This window comes from Capsicum annuum, chromosome 12, assembly GCF_002878395.1.
Source record: "Capsicum annuum cultivar UCD-10X-F1 chromosome 12, UCD10Xv1.1, whole genome shotgun sequence".
Taxonomy (NCBI): domain Eukaryota; kingdom Viridiplantae; phylum Streptophyta; class Magnoliopsida; order Solanales; family Solanaceae; genus Capsicum; species Capsicum annuum.
The window spans coordinates 229,814,348-229,836,688 of record NC_061122.1 but is presented as its reverse complement, the minus strand read 5'-3'; the positions used below and the strand labels follow the sequence as shown (position 1 = coordinate 229,836,688).

General features: G+C 29.0%; 2 protein-coding genes and 1 pseudogene across 2 annotated transcripts; 1 reads left to right on the top strand and 2 right to left on the bottom strand.

Moving 5' to 3' along the window:
- The first annotated feature begins 4,405 nt into the window (after positions 1-4,405).
- LOC124889824 lies at positions 4,406-4,514 on the top strand (annotated as a pseudogene).
- Positions 4,515-4,564: 50 nt separating this feature from the next.
- LOC107849793 (apyrase-like) lies at positions 4,565-11,646 on the bottom strand. Its single transcript, XM_016694349.2, has 10 exons — positions 11,551-11,646; positions 10,710-10,980; positions 9,823-9,951; positions 9,439-9,495; positions 9,236-9,328; positions 8,718-8,920; positions 8,180-8,271; positions 6,908-7,122; positions 5,493-5,682; positions 4,565-4,888 (listed from the first exon to the last, which is right to left on the bottom strand). Exons 2-10 carry the CDS (start codon positions 10,956-10,958, stop codon positions 4,749-4,751), a joined length of 1,368 nt encoding a protein of 455 aa, XP_016549835.2. The 5' UTR covers positions 10,959-10,980; positions 11,551-11,646; the 3' UTR covers positions 4,565-4,748.
- A 2,307-nt stretch (positions 11,647-13,953) lies between these two features.
- LOC107849884 (probable glucan endo-1,3-beta-glucosidase A6) lies at positions 13,954-16,504 on the bottom strand. The gene is made up of 3 exons (XM_016694417.2): positions 16,379-16,504; positions 14,996-16,294; positions 13,954-14,228 (listed from the first exon to the last, which is right to left on the bottom strand). The coding sequence occupies exons 1-3, from the start codon at positions 16,446-16,448 to the stop codon at positions 14,188-14,190; spliced, it is 1,410 nt and encodes a 469-aa protein (XP_016549903.2). The 5' UTR covers positions 16,449-16,504; the 3' UTR covers positions 13,954-14,187.
- Positions 16,505-22,341: the final 5,837 nt, after the last annotated feature.

Here is a 22,341-nt window from a genome sequence, read left to right as displayed (position 1 = left end):
ATTAAGGGGCAAAACCAAAAATATTGCCAAAATTGTGAAAACAAAATCGCTATTTTTGTTCAACATTTTGCCCCAATTTGAAGATCTCCTGAAAAAGAGAAAAATCAAAATATACAAGTTACAAAGAGGAAAAAAAAAGTTGGATTTCTCATCGAAATTTGACTTGTAATAAAGGATTTTCAAAGAAAAAGCCGTCAAAAATGTTATCGACGAGTTAATTTTTGACAGAATGCATTGGAAGTGCATGGTGAAATTTTAACGATGACTTAGAGATAGAGCGACTGAGACAAAGTAGATGAACTCAAAAAATAAGTTTAAATGAACAGAATTATTCGATATATGTTTTATAGAAAGTGACAGATATACAACTACGTAATAAAATTCATTGAGATGTACACAAAAAGAACTTAGAGAGAGAGGGAGGGAGAAAGAGAAAGAGATACTTTTTTTTTTATGGTGATGGGGTGAAGATGGTGAAGCAAATGGTAAATCTTGTATGTGCTCTTACATAGAGTCCACTATATATAACCCAAAGAAGAGTCACTCACATGGAAACATGCCATGTGATATTACTATTGTAGACAGGGACGGATCTACGTAGTGGTGAGGGGATTCACCCGAACACCCGAAGTAAAAATTACGTTGTATATATAACGTAGAAAATTTATATTTATGTATATATATTAATTTTGAACCACCTGACACAAGATTGTTGGATAGCTTAGTGGTACAATCTTCACTTCTTGGGCTGCTACTTCACGCTTGGTTGTGGGTTTGATACCCATCAATCTACTTTTTTTTCTAAAAAAGTAGATTGAAATCTGGACGCCTACAGAACAAAAAAGAAGAAGACTACATACCTCGCCTTTTATATAAAAAAAAAAAAAAAAAAAACTTTAAAATAAGTTAAAATATAAGTTTAAGTATTTTATATTTATAGACTATATACTATTACGTCCCTTGAAATTATATTTTGTTGGCTTATTTACACATTTATATTTTTATTTTTCGAATCCCGTGAAGAAAATTCCATCCGCCACTGATTGTAGAAATATTTTATACAAATAAACCTAATTAACGAATTGATACAAGAATTATATTTCGTTTTTACTTTTTAATTAGGCATTATTGTTTTGTCCATCCAATGAGATGAAAGTTTTCATTTTAATTTATATATCTTGAAAGGGACCATTTGCTGAAATTATTATTTCATCAGAAAAATAAATAGGGGACCTTAGAGTAATCAGTAATTTATTTATTTTTTTGGTCAAAAACATAATTCAGTAAGGTTGTTTTTATGTGATCTGAAAATCACGAGAGGTCACAGGTTCAAGCCGTATGTAAAAACAGTTAACCTCGAGCAGAAATATAAGGTGAGACTGCATATAATAAATCTTATGATCCGACGCTTTTCTATACCCCGCACATAACGGAAGCTTTAGTTCATCGAATTATCCATTATTATTTGATTAGAGATTAATTCATTTAACATTTCTTATCTTATATTATATTATATAACCCAAAGAAGTGGAAACATGTGAAACAAAATTAAATATAATGATTGATGTACCAATTATGAATATTCTTTTTATGATATTATTGATTTGTCATTCCAATTATGCTCTCACTTTATTATCTATTAAAGGACCCCATTTAATTTGTTTGAAATTATTGTATTAGTGATGACTAATACGTTTAATATAAAATATTAGGCCTCCGACTTAATTATTTAGGTGTCCACCAACATAATGAAAGACGAGTTGGAGTGTTCAGTTCTCATTTAAAATTACGTTGAAATATTTATATATTTACTCTCAAATTAGATCGAATACTTACTTGTCAAGGGATATTAAATTTGAGTGCACCTATTTATACATCATGCCTTTAATATTTGTTTAAGAGAAAATATCCAATGACCTCTCTGAACTATATTCAAAATGGTTATGACATACCTTTAACTTAAAGGGGTCCTATTACCACTGAACTAATTAAAAATGTAATTTTGACACCTCAGTGCCTACGTGACACATACGTGGCACCACGTGTGCCTAAGTGAATACTTCAGTGTGTTTTGCCACATAGGTACTAAAGGTGTCAAAATTACACTTTTAATTAGTTCAGGGGGTAATAGGACTCCTTTTAAGTTGAAGCGTGTCATATCCTTTTTGAATATAATACAGGAGGTAATTGGGTATTATCTCTTTATTTAATTATGATGCATCATGAACGTGCCAATATGTGAGTGGTACGGTGGTTAGATATAGAGGTTGTTTCACCGATTTAAATTGAAAAAAAAGGCTTTATTTTTTGAGACCGGTTTAAATGAGCATAGAAAAATTCGAACTTTACTATTGTAGACTGTAGTGATCATCTGATCTAGAAATGTTGTTTTTCATGAAACTTATTTATTTAGGTCAAATTATATTAATAGTTACTTGTTTTTATCTACTTTTATATACTAGACATTGAAGGCCTGTGCTCAGCACGAGCCCAATATATAATAAATTTTTATCTTAATTTATGCGACATAAATATAATTTAGATAATCAATCATTAAAATAATTTAAATTTTTAATTATTGTGATTTACAATACTTTTTCGTCTATTTTAATTCAAGTGACACAAATATAAGCTCGAGTGTCAATTGAATATTTTATATCTTTTATATTTTTAAGTTGTTAAATATGTGTTTTATATGAGTCTCATATAAGACATCAAATTAATTTAGAACATCAAAAGTTAATTTATCATTTTATGTCTAATTTATTTATTTTTATTAAATATTATTAACTTATTAATACTTAAATAACTTATAATAATTAATTAGGAGTGACGTAGTAAAATTACGATTGAAGTAGCTGAAGAAGGTAGCACAAAACATCAAGAGGTAATTTATTATTTTATTTTCATTTTATCTTTTTTTTTTTAATTTATTATTTTATTTCTATTTTTATTACATATTATTAATATTTTAATACTTAAATGACTTATAATAATTAATTATGAGTGAAATAGTAAAATTATGATTGAAGCAGCTGAAGCAGAAAACACAACAAACAGATATATCGAACAGCTGCCTGCTTATCCCCTTTATTATTAAGAGTAGTATTTGACGATGAATACAATATTATTTCTCGTAATGTGAATTTTATTGTTATTATGGATAAATATAACTATAATATAACATTTAAAGGAAATTTTCTCATTTCACAAGGTCAACGGGACATTAAAGGCGATCTATAAAAAGTTACTATTAAAATTCAAATTCATACTACTACTGTGTTTACTACAAACTAATATTCAAATTAGTGAGGACGTACAGAATTCTAAATGTTTTATTGTATTAATTAGTTATATTTTATTTTAATAGCACATGCCAGGCATATCTTTTAAGTAAATTTATATTAATTCCACCTAATACCCATTTGCCAAATTTAATTTATTAAATCTGACAAGCTTTATCATGTTATTTTTTAATCATAAAATAGTTTGAAAAAATAAAACAAGAGTAGACACTGAGCACTGTCAGAGGCGGACCTACATAGTAATTAGGGGTGCACGTGCAATCGTTAGCCTCGAGAAAAACTCTGTATAATTAGGGGTGCACGTGCAATCGCTAGCCTCGAGAAAAACTCTGTATATATAGTGTGTATAGCTGTATATATATCCGTAAATTTAAATAAATATAGGTCGTGCACCCTTTGAAATAATAGATTGGATAGGTGAGATGGTTGAAGCTGTTGCCTAAAGTATCTTTTTGGGTGGAATGACTTGGGTTCGAAACCCACCAGCAACAATTATTTAATAGCTCCTTTTGTCAAATACATTTTGCTGCAGCATTATTGCTGTTTTCTCCCCCTCCGAACAACATTGAAAACATTATATTATAAAATTTTTATCTATTATCTATATATATAGAGAGAGACACACATTATTTTTAAATGCAAGCTTCCCTCAAATTTTAAAAGGTAGATTCTCCCATCTTATACTACATAATGTTTATTTTATTTTTATCTTTTAATCATTGACTTATTTTTTATTTGAAAATTAGCAATTTAAAGTTAGAAATAAGCTTAATTCTAACGTTTTCTCGTAGCAACCATTTAGCAAGTGAATCTATCGAATTTTCTATTTTTCAAAAACTTTCTATTATTGTTGAAAATATAAAAGTGCATCGAATTCAAGTACGGTGAATAGCAAACTTTGTCATATTAAACCAAATTAATAATATTCAGTAATATTAGATTTTCAAAGAACTGTATGTCGAACTTTGGCACTATTAATTATTATGTTTAAATATAAAGGTGCACCCGTCAAGCTCAAATCCTGGGTTCGCCTCTGACCACTGTCTGAAGATTCCATTTAATTTTTATCGAAAGTTTTATGAAAAAATGTTAAATTATAATTTAAAATTTTATAAGTTATAGTAAAATTGGTACAATACAGAGAAGATTAACGCGATCCGTTTGCAAGAATATATGACATGCACAAATCAAGAAATGGTCCAATTTTTCCCCCTATTTGAGACACAAATTGTGTATAGTTTTGGATATTGGAAAAGATATGAAATGAAAGCTTAAATCCTCAAAGTACTGCTCATTAATATCATTTACTTGAACACTACGCGATAAAATTATGGAGAGCTCGATGCATTAAAGCTCGCAGGAAAGGCCGAAACACTACAAGATGAAGTGACAACAAAGTAAATTAAGGGCATGAAATTATTGTTACATTTGAGTGAAATAACATTAAAATGATGAAAGTTTAATCTTGTTTGGAGATGAAGAAACTAAGTCAATTGCACATCCCAATGGCCATGCTGCTCCAACTAGGTAGTTTTTGTATTGCACCTTACTCATCACTGTGATATCTTTATATGGATTTAGTCCTGTCCAAAGAAACATGAATAAATTAAAAATCTTACGAGAAAACGTTAGATACTGATCTAAAATTTAGTATAGGTTACTGCAACGTTAGACAAAAATTTAATGTCATGTCTATAATAAGGTTAAATAATATATGGAGCAAATATTAGACTCGAGTCTAGCATTGTCCTCAAAGGTAATTTCTCAAGGGTTCTCATATTTGCACAATTTTTTAAATAAGACAATAGCATGTAATAACCAATTATCATATATGTTAAAAAAAAATCACGGGGTCGGAAAATAGCTGGACCACAAGAATCTATATCGATAGCATAAAAAAATTACACTATAGCAAAGCGCCTATTTCGTACGACTCAGCGTATATAAGTTGAATCTGATGCCAAGCAACTATACAACAACAACAACATACCCAGTGTATTCTCACTAAGTGGGGTCTGGAGAAGGTAAAGTGTATGCATGCAGTCCATATATACTACTATCTCATCTAAATAAAGTAGAGAGGCTGCTTCCGATTAACCTCGACTCAGGATAGAAAACAAATATGATCAAACAAAAATCATAGTATATTTTTACAAGTAATTTCTTGAAGAGGTAAAAAATACTTACCAAATCCATCAACAAGTAAAGTGTATTGATATACCAAATCCATGCATAAATATGGGAGATTTTTATCTTGAGTATTTGGGAATACAGTTTTTACATCTGCTGCTTTTGTTTGGCAAGCAACTTTAGCTGCATTTAAATACTGAATTGGCTTTGCTTTAGCTGATGGAAATTTGGTATCAACAATGCCAACCTACAATGCAAAATTGAACATCAAACTTGGTGTATATAATTGTATACAAATGATACATACCAAAGTGAAATATTAATCTTATAATGACCAAAAAAAAAAAGAAAAACAATGATAGCCATCGTTACATCTCAATCTCAAGCAAGTTAGGGTTAACTCATAGATATTAGTAACTCAAATAAAGCTTAAATCAATACTAATACTAACAAAAATATTCAATTAAACACTAGGAATGGCACTAATATTAGATATTTATTCTTTAGTTTTACGTAAATACATAATCAATTTGGTTTTGACGTAACTGCCAGTGGTATTTTTGTTTAAATGAGCTTATTATGACCTTTATCCTACTGTGGGAAGTGTTTTCGAAATGAAAGGTGTTCATAGGAATCATGTAACACCTCGTGGTTGTAACGCTCTTTTGGTACGTGTAAAATGACTTTTAGGACCCCGTAGTGATGGTAGATCAGGTGTTTACGTTGTGGGAGGTGTTGGGAGTGGTTAAGGAGCTCAAAACTAAGTAGGCGTCGCAAAATAAAGCTTAGGCAATGGCTAGGCATCGCCTTACCCTTATTTTATTATAACTTATTAATGTGAAATACTTGTATTATACGATTTTACTATTATCGTTGTTGAATATTTTATTGTCATCATTTTTTTCATATTTTAATTTATATTATTTTTTAAAGAAATACCTAAGGATAGTTGTATCTTACAAGGATTAAGAAATATTTGAAGAGCACGCTAAATAGTAGTATATCTTTGTATAAGGACTTTATTAGACAAAACCCCCCCAAAAAACTCAAAACATCCGAGAAAACCAAAATATCCGAAAAAATTCGAGGTTGAAAAAACTCGCGTTTTATCGGTTTGGTTTGGTTTATAATTTTAAAAAACCCAAAGCGAATGGTTTAGTTTGCTATTTAAAAAAATTGAATCAACCCGACCATATACACCCCTAACAACAACTTTATCAATTACTTCAGACTTTTTTTCTATTGATATATATATATATATATATATATAGTGGCAGAGCCAAGAAGTTTATTAAGGGGGTTTAAAAATGCACATATGAACTAGCCGAACGGGGTTCAACATATACAATATAAACATAAAAAATAATTTTAACCAAATATAAATAGTGTAATTTTTCGTCGAAAGGAATTCGGATGAACCCCTGGATATATGCTAGATCCGCCACTATATATATATATATAATTAATTTTACCTGAGCACCAATATAATAGAAAAATGACGAAGCATGAATAGTCTTCTGTCCAGCGCCACCGCCACCATTCCACACACCATTGAATGTGCAATTTTTATAATTGCATTTTGCTTTGATTTTAAGTGCCTGTCTAGTTAAGTTCCTGCATTTCTTTAAACTACTACCTTTTTTTGGTGCTTTTACTTTGTAATCCACTCCTCCATATGAATAATACCCTAGAAAAAAAAAAACAATAATCATGTTATATATATATCTTAGTATTTCATTTTTTAAAGATAATTTTCAGAAATATTAGAAGTGGCAACTCTCTAGATATTTGGAAGTTAAGTTTATTTGGGTTTATTAACTAATTAAAGAGAAAATGCTGTGTTTCTATTCTGAACTATACACGAAATTGCTGAGATACACCTGAACTTTATGAAAGTTCTATTATCCTCCTGGACTAATTGAAATCGTATTTTTGAAAATCTTAGTGCCTACGTGGCACATACATGTGCCTACATAGACCTTTAGTGTGTTGATGAATTCACTGATGTGCCACATATGTACCACGTAAGCACTAAGATTGTCAAAAATATGGTTTTAATTAGTCCACAGAATAATAGGATCTTCCTAAAATTTGGATGTATCTCAGCAATTTAGTATATAGTTCAGGGTGAACAACAGAACATTTTCTCTTAATTAAAAGTAGTTGATAAGCATCTAGTGCTGAAAAGCACTTTCAGGTGTTGAAAGTAGTTTTGTTGGAAATAAATAGCTATGCATTTAAATAAAAGTGATGAAAATTGATAATAAACAGTTGATTTATTTGGTAAAAGCTGTTGGTAAACATTAAAGTGAGTGAAATGTCCTTAAAAATTACATTAAAAAAGAGAAAATGATCTGAAATATATCTAAACTTTAATGAAATTTAGTGTAACACGCCTAAATTTTGCGGAGGTCCTATGACCCCACTGAACTATCTATCAGCGTATTTTGTTGATATTTATTTGCACTATGTCTTTTTTTTAAAATTTATTTATTAGCATTTTTAATTTTTTTTATTAACTTATAAATGTCACTAAAATAGTTGAGGAGCTAGGGTCATAGGACTCCCTTAAAGTTCAGACGTGTTACAACAAAATTCACTAAAAATTTTTATAAGCTGAAAAGTTATAAGTCGGAGTCAACTAACTTGTGATTTTTAGCTTATAAACAGTTTTGTACAAAATTATAATAAAAATTAGTAAAATTTAAAATTAATTAGAGATTAGAGGTTTATAATATATATACCTTCATATCCTTCCAAAGCACAAGGATTACTTTCATTTCTTGATGCCTTAAAAATCTCAGCTCTACCTGCTAGTTGTCCATAATTCAAATAACTGCATATATAAATAATAAAAGAAAATTATTAAATTAACATATACTCAATATCTTATAATTATTAAATGCACTAAAATATTAATTAAATTCATGTAAGTCTTACTCCTAACATTAGTAATTAATTAAATACAAGCAATTGGAATTTTTGTGTCTCATCAATTATTAGGTCACTTAAAAATATCTATAATAATTGTTTGTAAGTGAAAACTGAGTTACTCGATTCTGAATAGATTATTGTTACGTGTTAAATGTATTCACCCACACACATCGGGTGAAAAATATATGAAGGGTGCCCCGGTGCATTACTAACGCTCCGCGCTATGCATAATGCATGAGATTTAGAAAGGAGCTGCACAAATGGTATATTATACGTAGTTATATTCTGTATTTCTGCATGCGACTGTTTATCCACGACTGAAAAAAAATATTAGAGGAGAAAACAAACCTATGTACATAGAGGTTATAATCTTTTGACAAAAGATGTTTTTGTAGAACATAAGATTCTCCAGCTACATTTTGAGGAGCTTTATCAAATTGTTCCTTTGATATAGCATATGCCATTTGGATTGAACCACCACCAATATCAATTGTAGCTGTTGTACTTTTATAATTTTTGCCCAAATTTCCCAATAAATAATTCATTGCCACCTATTAATTAAATATGAAAAGAATAACCAAAATTAGAAAAAAAAAAGAGATTTTCAACTTGCTATTTAAATTTTAAAATTGCCACTCAAATGTATCTTTGCAATAGTTCGCAAATCATACAGGAGATGTAAATCAAACTGGGCAAATCGAGCGCGCGAACTCAACTGAGAAATGTTGGTAGGGGAAATCGATCCTCGATTTCTCTAATTATGAGATATCAATTGCTACACCAACTCAACCAACCATACTGATGTGCAACTCAAATAATTTTGGAGCCTTGTTGAGTAATGAATTAATTAATTTGTTGCAACTTACCCACATAAAGGAGCCTTCTTGAGTACCATCAAGAATAGTGACCCATTGATCTTTGCTATAGAAAGTGCTTTGGTTCTTGACTAAATCTCTCACCTTTTAAAAATTAAAAATGAAAAAAAAAAAGTTTTACTTAATAAAGTAGAGAAAGGAGGAATAATTTTTTTATTATAATGATATATATATACATATATATATATATATACCGCTTGTAGAATTTTTTCAGCCGCATCCCCTTTTAACATTCTCAGACCTGCTGTTGCCTGTATCATATAAATAATTCACACAAGAAAAAAAAAACATCAAACTCATGTTAATCAACAAAAGCTAATCATCAAGTGGTAAAGGGGAGTTTGTTGCGCTAAAGCACCCACTATGTGCAGGTTTTGGGAAGCCAAGGACCGACCACAAGGTCTAGTGTATGTTGCCCCACCTTACGTTTATGTAAGGGGCTATTTCCATGGCTTGAACCCATAACCTCGTGGTGACACATGATAGCATCTTTACCAGTTATTTAAGACTCCACTTCCTAATCATCAAGTGGTAATTAATTAATTAATTAATTAATTAGTTGATTAATTAATACTGACCCCAAGTTCCAAGGGTGTTTCAGATTGTAATTCTTCTGGAACAGCACCTTCAGCTCCCTCAAGAAGTGGCTCTAGTGAATTTGCTGCTGCATTTGGATCTTCTGAATATGAACTTAGACCTGGATTTGTCTGCCAAATTAAGATTAAAACTAATTAAATTCATTACAAACATATGATTTAAAGATGACAATGTGAAAAACTTTAACAATCTGACATTATAAAGAAATAAATCTTGAGACTAACACAACAATAAAAGTTAGATCGTGAAGGAAAGATTGACCAACGAGTCCAAATTCTCCCCATCCCACATACTTGGGACCTTTTTTTTTTAACCGATTTGGCAGTTAACATCCCACCTAATGTCCAGGAATGGATATTTGAAGCGCATACGATTTAAATTTAAATGGGGGTCCAACATCATTAAAGTATAAACTGAAATGAACCTGATCTTGATGATATCATGTAAAGAAACGTATCTCAACCTAATTCAACCTTAAAAACTAAAAAGAATTGACCAAATCTCTCTATAGAGTCCAAATTTTCCTCACCCCACAAATGTGATGCTACTATATATTACATGTATTTATCTTTCAGTTTGACCTAACAATATATTTAGCTTTTATTTTCTAGTTTAGCTTCCTTACACTACTAGTTTTGAAAAATCTTACACTATTATTCATTACCTAAACGATAACCACAGATAACTCTTCATAATAAGTGGAACTAACAACATGAAAACTAAAGAATATATATTTCTAACTCCTTCAACTAAAACAAATTTTACTTCACAATAAAATGACTAGTCATATTTTGTTAGTTCAATAACAATATTCACTGTTTATTATCAAAAAAAGAAAAAACATCGTCAAAAATATTTGTATATATACCTGCATGAAGAACTCAACATTGTTGCCAATGGGAAGAAGATTCAATTTTTCATCAAAACGAAAAACATGAACTCTACTTCCAGTACTTCCAGCATCAAATACTACTGCATAATGTTCTGATTCATGGCTTAATAAATGTCTCCTCAATGATTTTTGGGCATGGACATTATTATTGGAAAAAATATTAAGGGGCAAAACCAAAAATATTGCCAAAATTGTGAAAACAAAATGGCTATTTTTGTTTAACATTTTGCCCCAATTTGAAGATCTTCTGCAAGAAGCAAAATACACAAGTTATCGAATAGAGAAATATATAAATCTTTGCATATATTGACGCCCTAAGTCTGAAGAAAATGGACAAAACAGACTCGCATTTCTCGTCGAATAAATACAAAAAAAAAAAATTATATTGAAAACACTCCCAATTCAACCACTTCCTTTATAGAATATAAAATGTTTTATAGAAAAATGACGTTGTAAAAATATATATAGAATCAGATTATTTAAAAGATAACCAAGGTATTTTTTGTCATAATTAAGTATTGATTGATAATATAAAATTAATCGTATATACATACTTAATTAAATTACGTTAATGATATGAAATTCTCTATTCGTTATCGACGTATTTAAATTAAAGAAATATACATGCATGCATTATTATAAAATCGCTAAGTTTGATTGAACATTCTGTCATAATTTGACTCATAGATTGGAGGTTTTCAACGAGAGAACCACGAAAAACATTACTGATGAACCAATTACTCGAAATACGTTTAAACTGATTCAAACATCGAAACCATAATAAATAACTTAGAGAGAAGGAGAGGAAAATAGATACCCTTTGTGTGGTATTTGGGTGAAAATGGTGAATCAAATATTACATCTTGTGGTCTTATATAGACTCACATATACATACAATCCCAAAGAAGTGTTACTCACATCATGGAAACATGTGATACTACTATTATATTATTTTTGTGATATTATTGTTTTGTAATTTCAATAAGATCAAAGCTTGATCTTTATATCTATTAAAGAATTCCAACTTGTCATCCATATTTATTTGTTTACCTACTACCATGGATCACATGGCATTTTAAAAAAAAAAAAAAAAAATTAGATTCACATCAAAGTTAGAAATTAGAATATATATTGCTTAGGGTATACTTTTTCGAAAAATACTTTCCAAAATAATTACATTTTGAAAGTTTGATAAAAGAAGTTATTAATTTTATTAGATACGAAATTTAAAAATATAAGCATAACTTTTAAATATCGTCTCAAATTAAAGATAAGCATAACTTTTAAATATCGTCTCAAATTAAAGATGTGTGAGTACTTAATGTATTCAAATACTATTTCTTAAAAGAATCATGCAAAGTGCTAGAATTAGAGAGGTACCAAACATAAAAGACACATTCTTTTTGAAATAAAAAGTAAAATACTTAAATTGATACGTGTAATACGGCTATGTATGTGATTTAAACGAACTATTAGTAAAATTAGGCTTTGAACCTAACGCACAACTGACACCCCAAAAGCAGTTCTAAGGGAGAAGGATTGTCTGAGTCTTATAAAAATGACCACTCATCTCATTAACAATCAATGTGAAGCTTTTTCTCTTCTTTAACACTCCATCTCACGCCGATGACTAGCCATTTGGTGCGGGGACAGCTTTAAATTTGGAGGCCCAACATTTGATGAGATGAGTCCTGCTTTGATACCATGTAAAATTACGTCATGGACCTAACTCACACCTCAAAAGCTATCTAAAAAGAAAGAGGATTATCTAAACCTTATAAAGAGACCAATCGTCTCATTAACCATTCATGTACAACGGCAGACCTATATGCATTTTTTTGGTGCTCCGACAGTCGTTAAATCCGACGCAAATTAAGTATAGTTATATGAAAAAAAAAATATAAAAATTGATATAAGCTTCAAAAAAACACCCTGAAAATCAAGAAGATAGTTAGGTGCTTTGATTTTCATGCGGAAGCTTTGAACGTCAATATATATATTCGAACCTCACAAATACCAATGTCTCTTAAATTTTGAATCCGCCACCGTTCGCGTAGAACTTTTTCTCTTCTTTTAACACAATCTCTTAAATACGAAAGAACATTTTAAGTATATAGAATTATCAAAGTTCCAAGGTCAAACTAGTTAGTTTATTACTAATAGTATTTTATATATTTGGCAGTATGTAGTCGCGTATAAGAATTTTCCATATAACTATATAGTTTGACACGGTATTCAATGCTGCGATAAAAAAATTTAAACATCAAATACCTAAATTTTGAAATAACTAAAAGAAAAAAAAAATTGAAATATCTAATCAAATACTATAATACAAAAATTAGCACATCAAAACTTTTAGTTTTAATATGATATTGTCAAATTCGTCCCCAATCGAAATCAAATCAAATCAAATCTCCAGTGCAGCTGGATCACATGGCATGCATGATTTTAAATCTTTATTTTATTACTCTCTTCGTATAAATTTATATGATATAATTTAATTTGATATAAAATTTAAGAAAATAAAATTTTTAAAATTTGTAATTTATAATAAGTTAAAAATATTTGTGTGACTACAAATCATTTTATTAATGATAAAATGAAAAAATATCATTTTTTTTAGATTGACTAAAAAAAAACGTGTATTATATAGCTTGGAACAAAAGGAGTAAGAATTAGTACGTCTATCGTTAATACGGTGATATTCTTTTGAACGGACTAAAAAAATTGCCACACATAAAATAAAACAAAAGAAGAATTTTTTTTTTTATATAAAATTATGATCTAAAATAATCATTACATATTTGTATGACTGTAAAAATATATTGAAAATTTAAAAAGAGGATTTTAAAATTAAATTTATTTACGATGACATAATATAAAACGTATTAAAATAAAAGAGTGCCATGTGAAATGAAGGAAGGATAATATTCTATTGTAATATCACATGTGAGGCATAAATCGAAATTAAATTTTGTAATGCAATAATTATAATAATTGATTCCACCTACCCGTTTGACTGGCACACTTTATTATGTACTTCTCTTTCTAATATTCTTAAAATAGTTTGGAAAAAAAAAAACTAGTAAGAAACTTTACAAGCAAATAGCTATAACACATGGTGTATTTGATATAGTTATGAATTTGAATTCATAAAGTTTCAAATTCTAGATTCCTTCTAAGTCGAGCTCTAATACAAATAATGGATATCATAAAGAACAATTAAAAAAAGATGATTTTTTCCATTAATCGAAGAACGAAGTAGCAAAGACTAAATAATTCATTCATTTCCATATTGCATAATCCAAAAAAAAAAAAATATACAAATTGATAGCTACCTAATCATAAATAAAATAACATAATACAAGTTTTCAAACCTCCTAATTAATAATAAATATTCCACTTCTTAGATGTAATCGAGATATAATTCTCCAAAGCTATAACTATTGTGTTTTTAAAGAGAAACATAAGGGAATTTGCATGACCCATCATGACCTGCCCAAAATTGTCAAAACAAAAACAAAATAGTTAATTACATTGCATGTACTTCAAATTTTGTTATATGTATGATGTGTTGAATAATTGCGATTATTAACCTAAAAAGAAAGACAGATTATCTGCTACACAAATTACATATACTAATAGTGCGAAAATTCTCTATATTGTCAGTGTTTGTAATTAGATGATCTAGTTTGCAAAATAGTTGGCAAATGTATAGGTGTTGTATATTAAAGTATACTATAGATACACTATAATTTATACATATCCTATACATAATTAATGTATATGTCTTGTATATTTCATTCATATTGGTACATAAGTTTGACCGAACATCCCATACTGATAAGTTTCCCTAAGTTAAATCCTTCTTAAAAAGACCTTTTGTTTCTTCTTGATTTTCAATGGGAAAAGAGTCAGAAATATATTTAAACTTTGACGAAATTTGTTGTAACATGTTTAACTTTGCGGGGTTCTATGACCCCCTCGACTATTTATTATCATATTTTTGTGGTATATATTTGTCCAGTTGGACCACTTCAGACCCTTACGCGCTCAGTGTGCGTGTATTCACGTAATGGTCTAGCTGGACAAAATATGGCACAGAAATATAGTAATCAATAGTCGAGGAGGGTCATAGGACCCCCCGCAAAGTTGAGACGTGTTACGACAAATTTCGTCAAAGTTTAGGTATATTTTTTAAACTTTTTCTCCATTTTCAATTCCATGTTTCTTTTTATAAATGTAAAGTTTAGGATACTTACTTGGATCAATAGTGGTTTGGTCAGCAAGTCCATTGAAATAACACTTTTCACCCTCTTCTCTAAACTTAGCCCAATATGAACTAAATGCATAATTTGCATGTGATACAATAGATACAGGTTGATAACATGATTTTCCAGGATAAATTTCATCACAAGTCCCATTTCTCCTACATACAAACTCCAAAACTTGTCCTAAATCCACTTCATTCACATTATCTTTTGTCACACACCATAACCTCCCATGAAATGGCTCATTGTTTGTTGGTTGTGGCAATGTAGTAAACTCAACCTCTGGGGCTTGTCCTGTTAGGTCGATATCGTAAATCGAACTACCATTGGGGTTTAGCAAGCCCCAATGCCTCTCGGTCCCCGATCCCTCCTTTAGATTTTCGTTGTATAGAGAAAAAATGAACGTAAGTATCTCTAACTCTGGTCGTGCTGGTGTCCCATTAGGCATTTGTGATGTGATCCTACGTACAAGATTTCGATTGTATGTAGCTGCATTGTATATATTAGCACCAATTTCATCGTAGTCGCCTCCATTAGGCCATCCGGTCTCTGCTATTGCCAGTCGTATTCTTTGAAATCCTAATTTTTGCATGGCGAATACGACTGAGTCCAGCATTTGATCCAAGAGGTTTGTGTATACATAGCCACTTATAGGGTCAGTATAAGTTTGAACACCCTTAAATAATGCAAAATCAAGACTTATTGTAGATGGATTTTGTGACCATGAGAAGTAAGGGTAGACATCAATAAAGAAGTATGATTTTGTCCAATTCAAGAACCTCAACAATGGGATCAATATATTGTTTCTTGATATATCTAACCTAAATTCACCACTTGAAGGTGGAAATGAGGTTTGGATTATGTCCATAGCCAAAGGGGTACCAATTTTTATGTTGTGTATCTTATGTTGATCGATCGATTTCCTTATATTTGTCATGGCCGGTACAAGATCATACCATACAGTTTGATCGTCCTTGTTACTCAGGACTTCATTACCTACTAAAATGTATCGAATCATCGTGGCTGGATAATAGGAGAGAACATTTTCGCGTACCCATCGATTAGCAGATGATTGATTTGAAGCCACAATTGATATTTGATCATTTGGTACCATAATTGAGACATGAAGATTTGTACCTGATAATAATCTAAGTATTTCTGGATTTGCATCATAGAGTTTTACTATACCAACTTTCATATTTTTCAATAGTTCTATTGATTCATATGGAGATGGTAAATTGTTACCTAGCCTTCCATAATTTACTCCTATTATGCTGCTTGTAGATGCACCTACACCCAAAAAAAAAACTATAAATATATAAACTATAAGGACAAATAATGTTCATTTAGGATGTTGTTTGAAAGAAAACTTACTTGAGAAAGCAAGAAAAGAAAGTAAAGCAATAGCAACTATGATTTCCACCATGATTTTCTCTTTGAACATCTTAATCAAAATACCAAAAAACTTCAAAAAATTGGAATGATTTATGTGAAGTGAAATCCCAAAATTGAATGTGTACCCTTGAAGGTGAAAATGAAGAGTGCTTTATAGTTGAACTACTAAAAATAGAAATTTGTATCTAAGTGTGACAAAGATTGTGAGAATATAATCAAGAAAGTGACAAAGATTCTTGAAATTTTTTGCATAAATAAAAGTGAAGATAAATGTCTATGTGATGCAAAAGATGTGTAGGTAACAAAATGTCTATTTAAATCTCTTTGTTCTTCATGTGTTATAAGTAGTGATACATGTCCTTTAAGAAATATTAACTAATGTTAATGTTGCCTTAATGCCCCCTTGTCCCAATTTAGATCCTTTAAAAGTAGTGTAAGATTTGCGTGCACGACTGGGCTTTATTCTTTTCAGATTTCACTTGTGAAATTATACCAGTATATTGTTATTATTGTTGTTGTTGTTGTAATTTCATTAGATCTTATAATTCATAAAAGTAATACTCCACGTTAAAATCACGATGTTTTTTGTTTTCTCCTTTGAAATTTATACCGTATGAAAGTGAGGTTTGAACGCTCAGAAGAAGATATTAGAGTAGAAAAACATATACAATGATATTGAAGCAATGACCGGAGGTATGTCAATTCTTTATTTCGCTGCATTTTTGCTCTGTGTATGAGTCTAAATATGCTTTGGATCATCTAAAATCTCTTGGGCTTTCACATAAGCCATTGGCCCTTTTCATACAAATTGACATCTAAAGGCCCAATTTGATACTTCAAAAGAGGCCCAAATTTGTGAGCATATGAATATAGACCGATAAGATGAATAAAATTCTTACATTCTTAACTAGAGATTCCTCAAGAGCAGGAGATACCTCGGTAAGGTGTGTTTTCTCATGGATTTCAATTAATTAAGATAGTAAATACTGAATACCAGATAGTTATACCAAAAGAAAATTCTTTTAAATCGAAAAGAATATTATTCATATTAATGTATTTATTTAGTATGGTTGAAGTCATAATTATGTATATTCTTTTGAGTGAATTACTACACGTTATTTACCAAAAAAAGAAAAAGAATTACTACACGTTGATTTTTCTGAATTCAGTTGATGGACTTCGATTGGTCTGAAATTTGGTGGGAACCAAATTCATGTTTCATGAATGTCCAAACTCTAGAATTTTATAAGGAAAAATAACATAAATATACATTTTAACTTATCATATTTACACAAATTTTCAGCTTATAAAGTAAGTACAAAAAATTTAACTAATTATTTATCTTTATAAAGGAAAAAATGTATCTTCGTTTGATATATCGGGAGCTAATTATATATCTCGATATACTCAAAATTGAGATTTTCAGTAATTATGTAAAATGTCGGGATCTTCTCTATTTAAGCTATCAAATTATCGAGATTTATGTTGTTTGTCGATTTTATAATGATCAGTTATTAAATTATACAAGTAATATGTCCGAACAATATTTTATATACTAGTCTAATCGCACGTGCCTTGCACGTGTAACGATTGATTATTTAAAATTAAATAATTTTATTTATTACGAAGATTTTTAATAAAGTTTAAATCACTTTTCAAAGATTCTTCACACTTTAATATAATAATGTAAACATAAACATATATTTTAGTGTAAACACATATATATTTTACCACCATAAATTTCAAGTGGTTGATGGATCGTCACTTTTGCGTTTGTCATACAACACCTCTTTCTCTTGCTGCCAGAGATTGAGAGACGCATTAATTTGAATTATATTTGTGGTACAGTTATTTATTTATTTATATATTTGATATCCTTCTTTGTTTTTAAAGTTAAATTTTTACAAAATCATTGATTACATTCTTATTACGTATTTAAAACTTTTTAAAAAATTGATATTTCTTAAATTATTTATTCTAATGCTTTTATATTTATTTTTAGATATTTCAGATTTCTTAGAATCAAATTTAATTGATTTAGAATTCTTAAACTAACGGAAAAAATATTAGTTATCATTAATTGTCCTAAAATACTTGAAAAAATATTTCTAGAGAACTTGGGCACATTCAAGATGAAGAAATTGTTATTATTACTCTTAATACCTTCTCAATTTCAGACGGCTGCAACTAAATTTCTCGTTATTTTTAGGAGAACAATACTCAAATTTGATCCTAACAAAACCTCTTAGAAGGAGAGAGAAATCTAAAGCTCAACACTTAACAATAAGCTTATTTCAAATTCAATAAATAAGTTTAATTGAAAGATTCAACTGCAACACCAGCGAATAGTAAATCAAATTATTATTATTATTAAATAACATAGTCAAAATTTTACAAAAAAAAAAAAAAAAACACAGTCAGAACTAAGTCACATTTAATCAAAGAAGAAAAATAGAAAGAAATAGACCTTTGAATTTTTGGTTGCATCATTCAGCGACAACATGCTTATTTTGTCCAATTTTTCGATCCAAAATTTTGAACTGAAAGAGAAACACGATAAATTATCAAAACAGAAAAATTCATTATCATTAAACTCATATGATCTTTAAAGCTACAGAAAGATGATAATGAAAACAAGAAGATGACTTAAAGAACTAAAATAAGAAGAAAAGTAGAAGCAAACAATAATTTGTTTCAAGTTTTGATCCATATCACTTAAATAGAATTATAAAACAATAAAATTCATATAAAATTCTAATTGATTTAAAATTACTAAATATATGATTTTTTTTATTGTTGTATATTTTAGGACTTCTTTGAACCTTCTCTATTTTCTTTCAGCTAGTTTAGGTGTACGCACCTCGTGCGTGTACCTCACTTTATTGAGTTCAAACGTTATACTAAATAAGATATTTGTTTAAATAATGAAGATGAATACAATAATTAAATTCAACATCTTTTGAAGAATTTATTTAATTAAATCTAAACTTTACCAAAAAATTTGTCAAAGTCGATCGACATTCATCTGTCACCTGTAAACTGCAACAAAAAAATATGATGATATAGACATGAAAACAATATAATTAAGTCTAACCTTTACAAAAAAATTTCTCAAAGCCTTCTGACACTCATCTACCATCCGTAAACTATAACAAAATAATACGTTAATAGAGATATCAAAAGAATACAACTAAACTTAACTGTTACACAAAAAAAATTCTCAAAATAAAGATATAAAAATAATACAATTAAACCTAACCTTTACCTACAAAAATTCCTTAAAGCAGACCGATATTCATCTACCACCTGTAAATTACTTAAATGAAAATAAAGAAGATATATATGCACATACATTGAATTCTATTATTAAGCATCTACCAATCTAGACATGCAATCGAATCAAGTTAAATGAGCATCAATCATATTTTTCCAATAAGTAAATCGATTTCTTCTCTAGTTTAACGTGCATCTCAATATTTATAAAAGTATTTATTTAATACAGTCCTATTTTAGAAGTATTTCAAACTATTTGTATCCATTAAACATATAGATATACTTTTTCATTTCGTACTTCTTTTTTCTTTTATAATAGAATACTTTTATATTGAATTGCTTAAAATCAATATCTTAGCAAACTATATTATTTTAAAATTTTATTTTTAGATTGAAAATAAAAGGTGCATTGTATATGTATAGAAAGTTTTCAAAAGTTTCCTTCAATAAACAAAGATGTAAAAGAACTTTTTTCAATATTTTTTAGGAGTCTCTAATTCAAATATATTTCTTTTTATATATTTTACGAGTTCAGTTAATATTATAAATATAATTAAATAATTAATTAAAATAAAAATAGTAAAAATACGATTTTATCAAAAGAGGAGATTTTTAATGAAGGGTAAACGTTGGGTAGCCAAGTGCGGAGCGGATAACTGCTGAAAGCATCTAAGTAGTAAGCCCACCCCAAGATGAGTGCTCTCCTATTCCGACACTTCAGATTGATCTTGAGGAAGAACGTCTCGTGGATCTCTCCTTGCTTCACACTTTTAATAGATTATAGATTATAGATTATAGATTATAGATATAGATATAGATATAGATATAGATATAGATATAGATATAGATATAGATTATAAATATAGATTATAGATAGAGATTAGGTAGGTTCTCTATAAAATTAGCTATAAATAGGGATGATAATACTCCAGGTTCCTTTTAATTATACTAATTGATAATTTTCATAACAATATCAAGCCTATTGAATTGTGTTAATATAATGATTCGGTGGAATCATATGTTTATATTCCTGAAACATTTCTTTTTATAATCATGATTATTTTTTACGTTGTCATTTTTCTTACGACAAATATTGTTTTGGCACGAGGAGAAATAAGATTTAAGAAATCTAGCAAAAGAAGAATAATCAAAAAAATTTAAACCCTCGTATTTATTTATTAAGCTTCTTTTCATATATTTTAGGATTCTTTAATTTAATAAAATAAAGAAAAAAAGGTAAAAATATGATTTTGTTTAAAGGAGAGACTTTTAATGAAGGGTAAAAAAAGTAAACGTCAATTATAAGGCCTTACACTTTTAATATAATAGAGATAGAAATAGAGATAGAGATAGAGATATATAGTTAATCTATTAACAATTTTAATGTAATCTATTTTTGCTGCCCAATTCAAGTTTGACCCAAGTAACATAGTTGACCTGAACTTATGAGTTATGTATGTAAACTACACATTAGGAACAATTATTAATTTTACAAATTACAAGATCTATCTGTATCACGTATTTCATGCACTTTCAATTAAATAGGTAGTAATATAATAAGATAATGATAATTATGGCCCTTAAATTATGTCACTTTCTTGCCATAACCAAATTATGGCCTTGCCATTGAGTGACAAAAATATTAGTACTATTTGTGCATTAGTATAATGATTAGTAGTTGCCATTTGCCAACAAATTTTTATAATTAATCATCTTGTTTTGACTTTTGTACTCCACATATTATCAAGGGCGAATTTTAGAAGAAATTTTATGAATTTACGTGAATTTAATAGCTTTTATTGAAATTATTTATATATATTAAGAAATTCAGTAAATATCTATAGATATTTGATTGTGAATTCAATTATAATTATAGTATTAACTTGAAATTGTTGTAATAACATATGAACAATTCAAATTGTGAATTTGTTTTGGCATATTATTCATTCAACTACCCCATGTGTCATGAGTAATGGATGGAGAATTGCATGTGATGTTATGATAAAATCAAATAATATATAGTCTTGCATATTCAATTAATTTTGCTTCTCTAATTAGTAAGATCTTTTCTTGCTAGATTTGTGGCGGTTTATGAGTCATAATCATTTCGTAGGAGAAATATAAAAAAAATAAAAAATGTATAAGTATCAGAAAAGAAAAATATTTTTTTTCTATATTATATAAATTATATAATCATGACCAATCAATCAAATATATTTTAAGGTCAAACTAGTTGATGTTAGTTACATGAATTCTCCATATTCATTTTGCAGTATTCAAGTCAATTCTTGCAATAATTTTTTTTTCACTTAGTGTTCGGTATCTTTATTGGAGTCCCGACTAATCTAAATCGTGAACTGTAGGGCCCATTGTGGAAGTAACGCTCCCAACAAAATTTTCTCTATACCCAAAGCTCGATTCGAGACCTCTGATTGAGGGTAGAGTAGTCCCATCCACTACACCATAACTCATGTCGGTTGTGCAATAATTTCTATTTCTTAGATAATTGTAAATGAACAAGTCCGTTTTGTGCATCTTGAATAATTTCATGAGATATCTGCTACCTTGCATCAGCCCAAGTATCAACTAATTCTATCTACTAAAACATATTCATAAAGAAAAAAATACCTGCTTCATCTATCATTAGACCACACAACGCTTTACCCTCA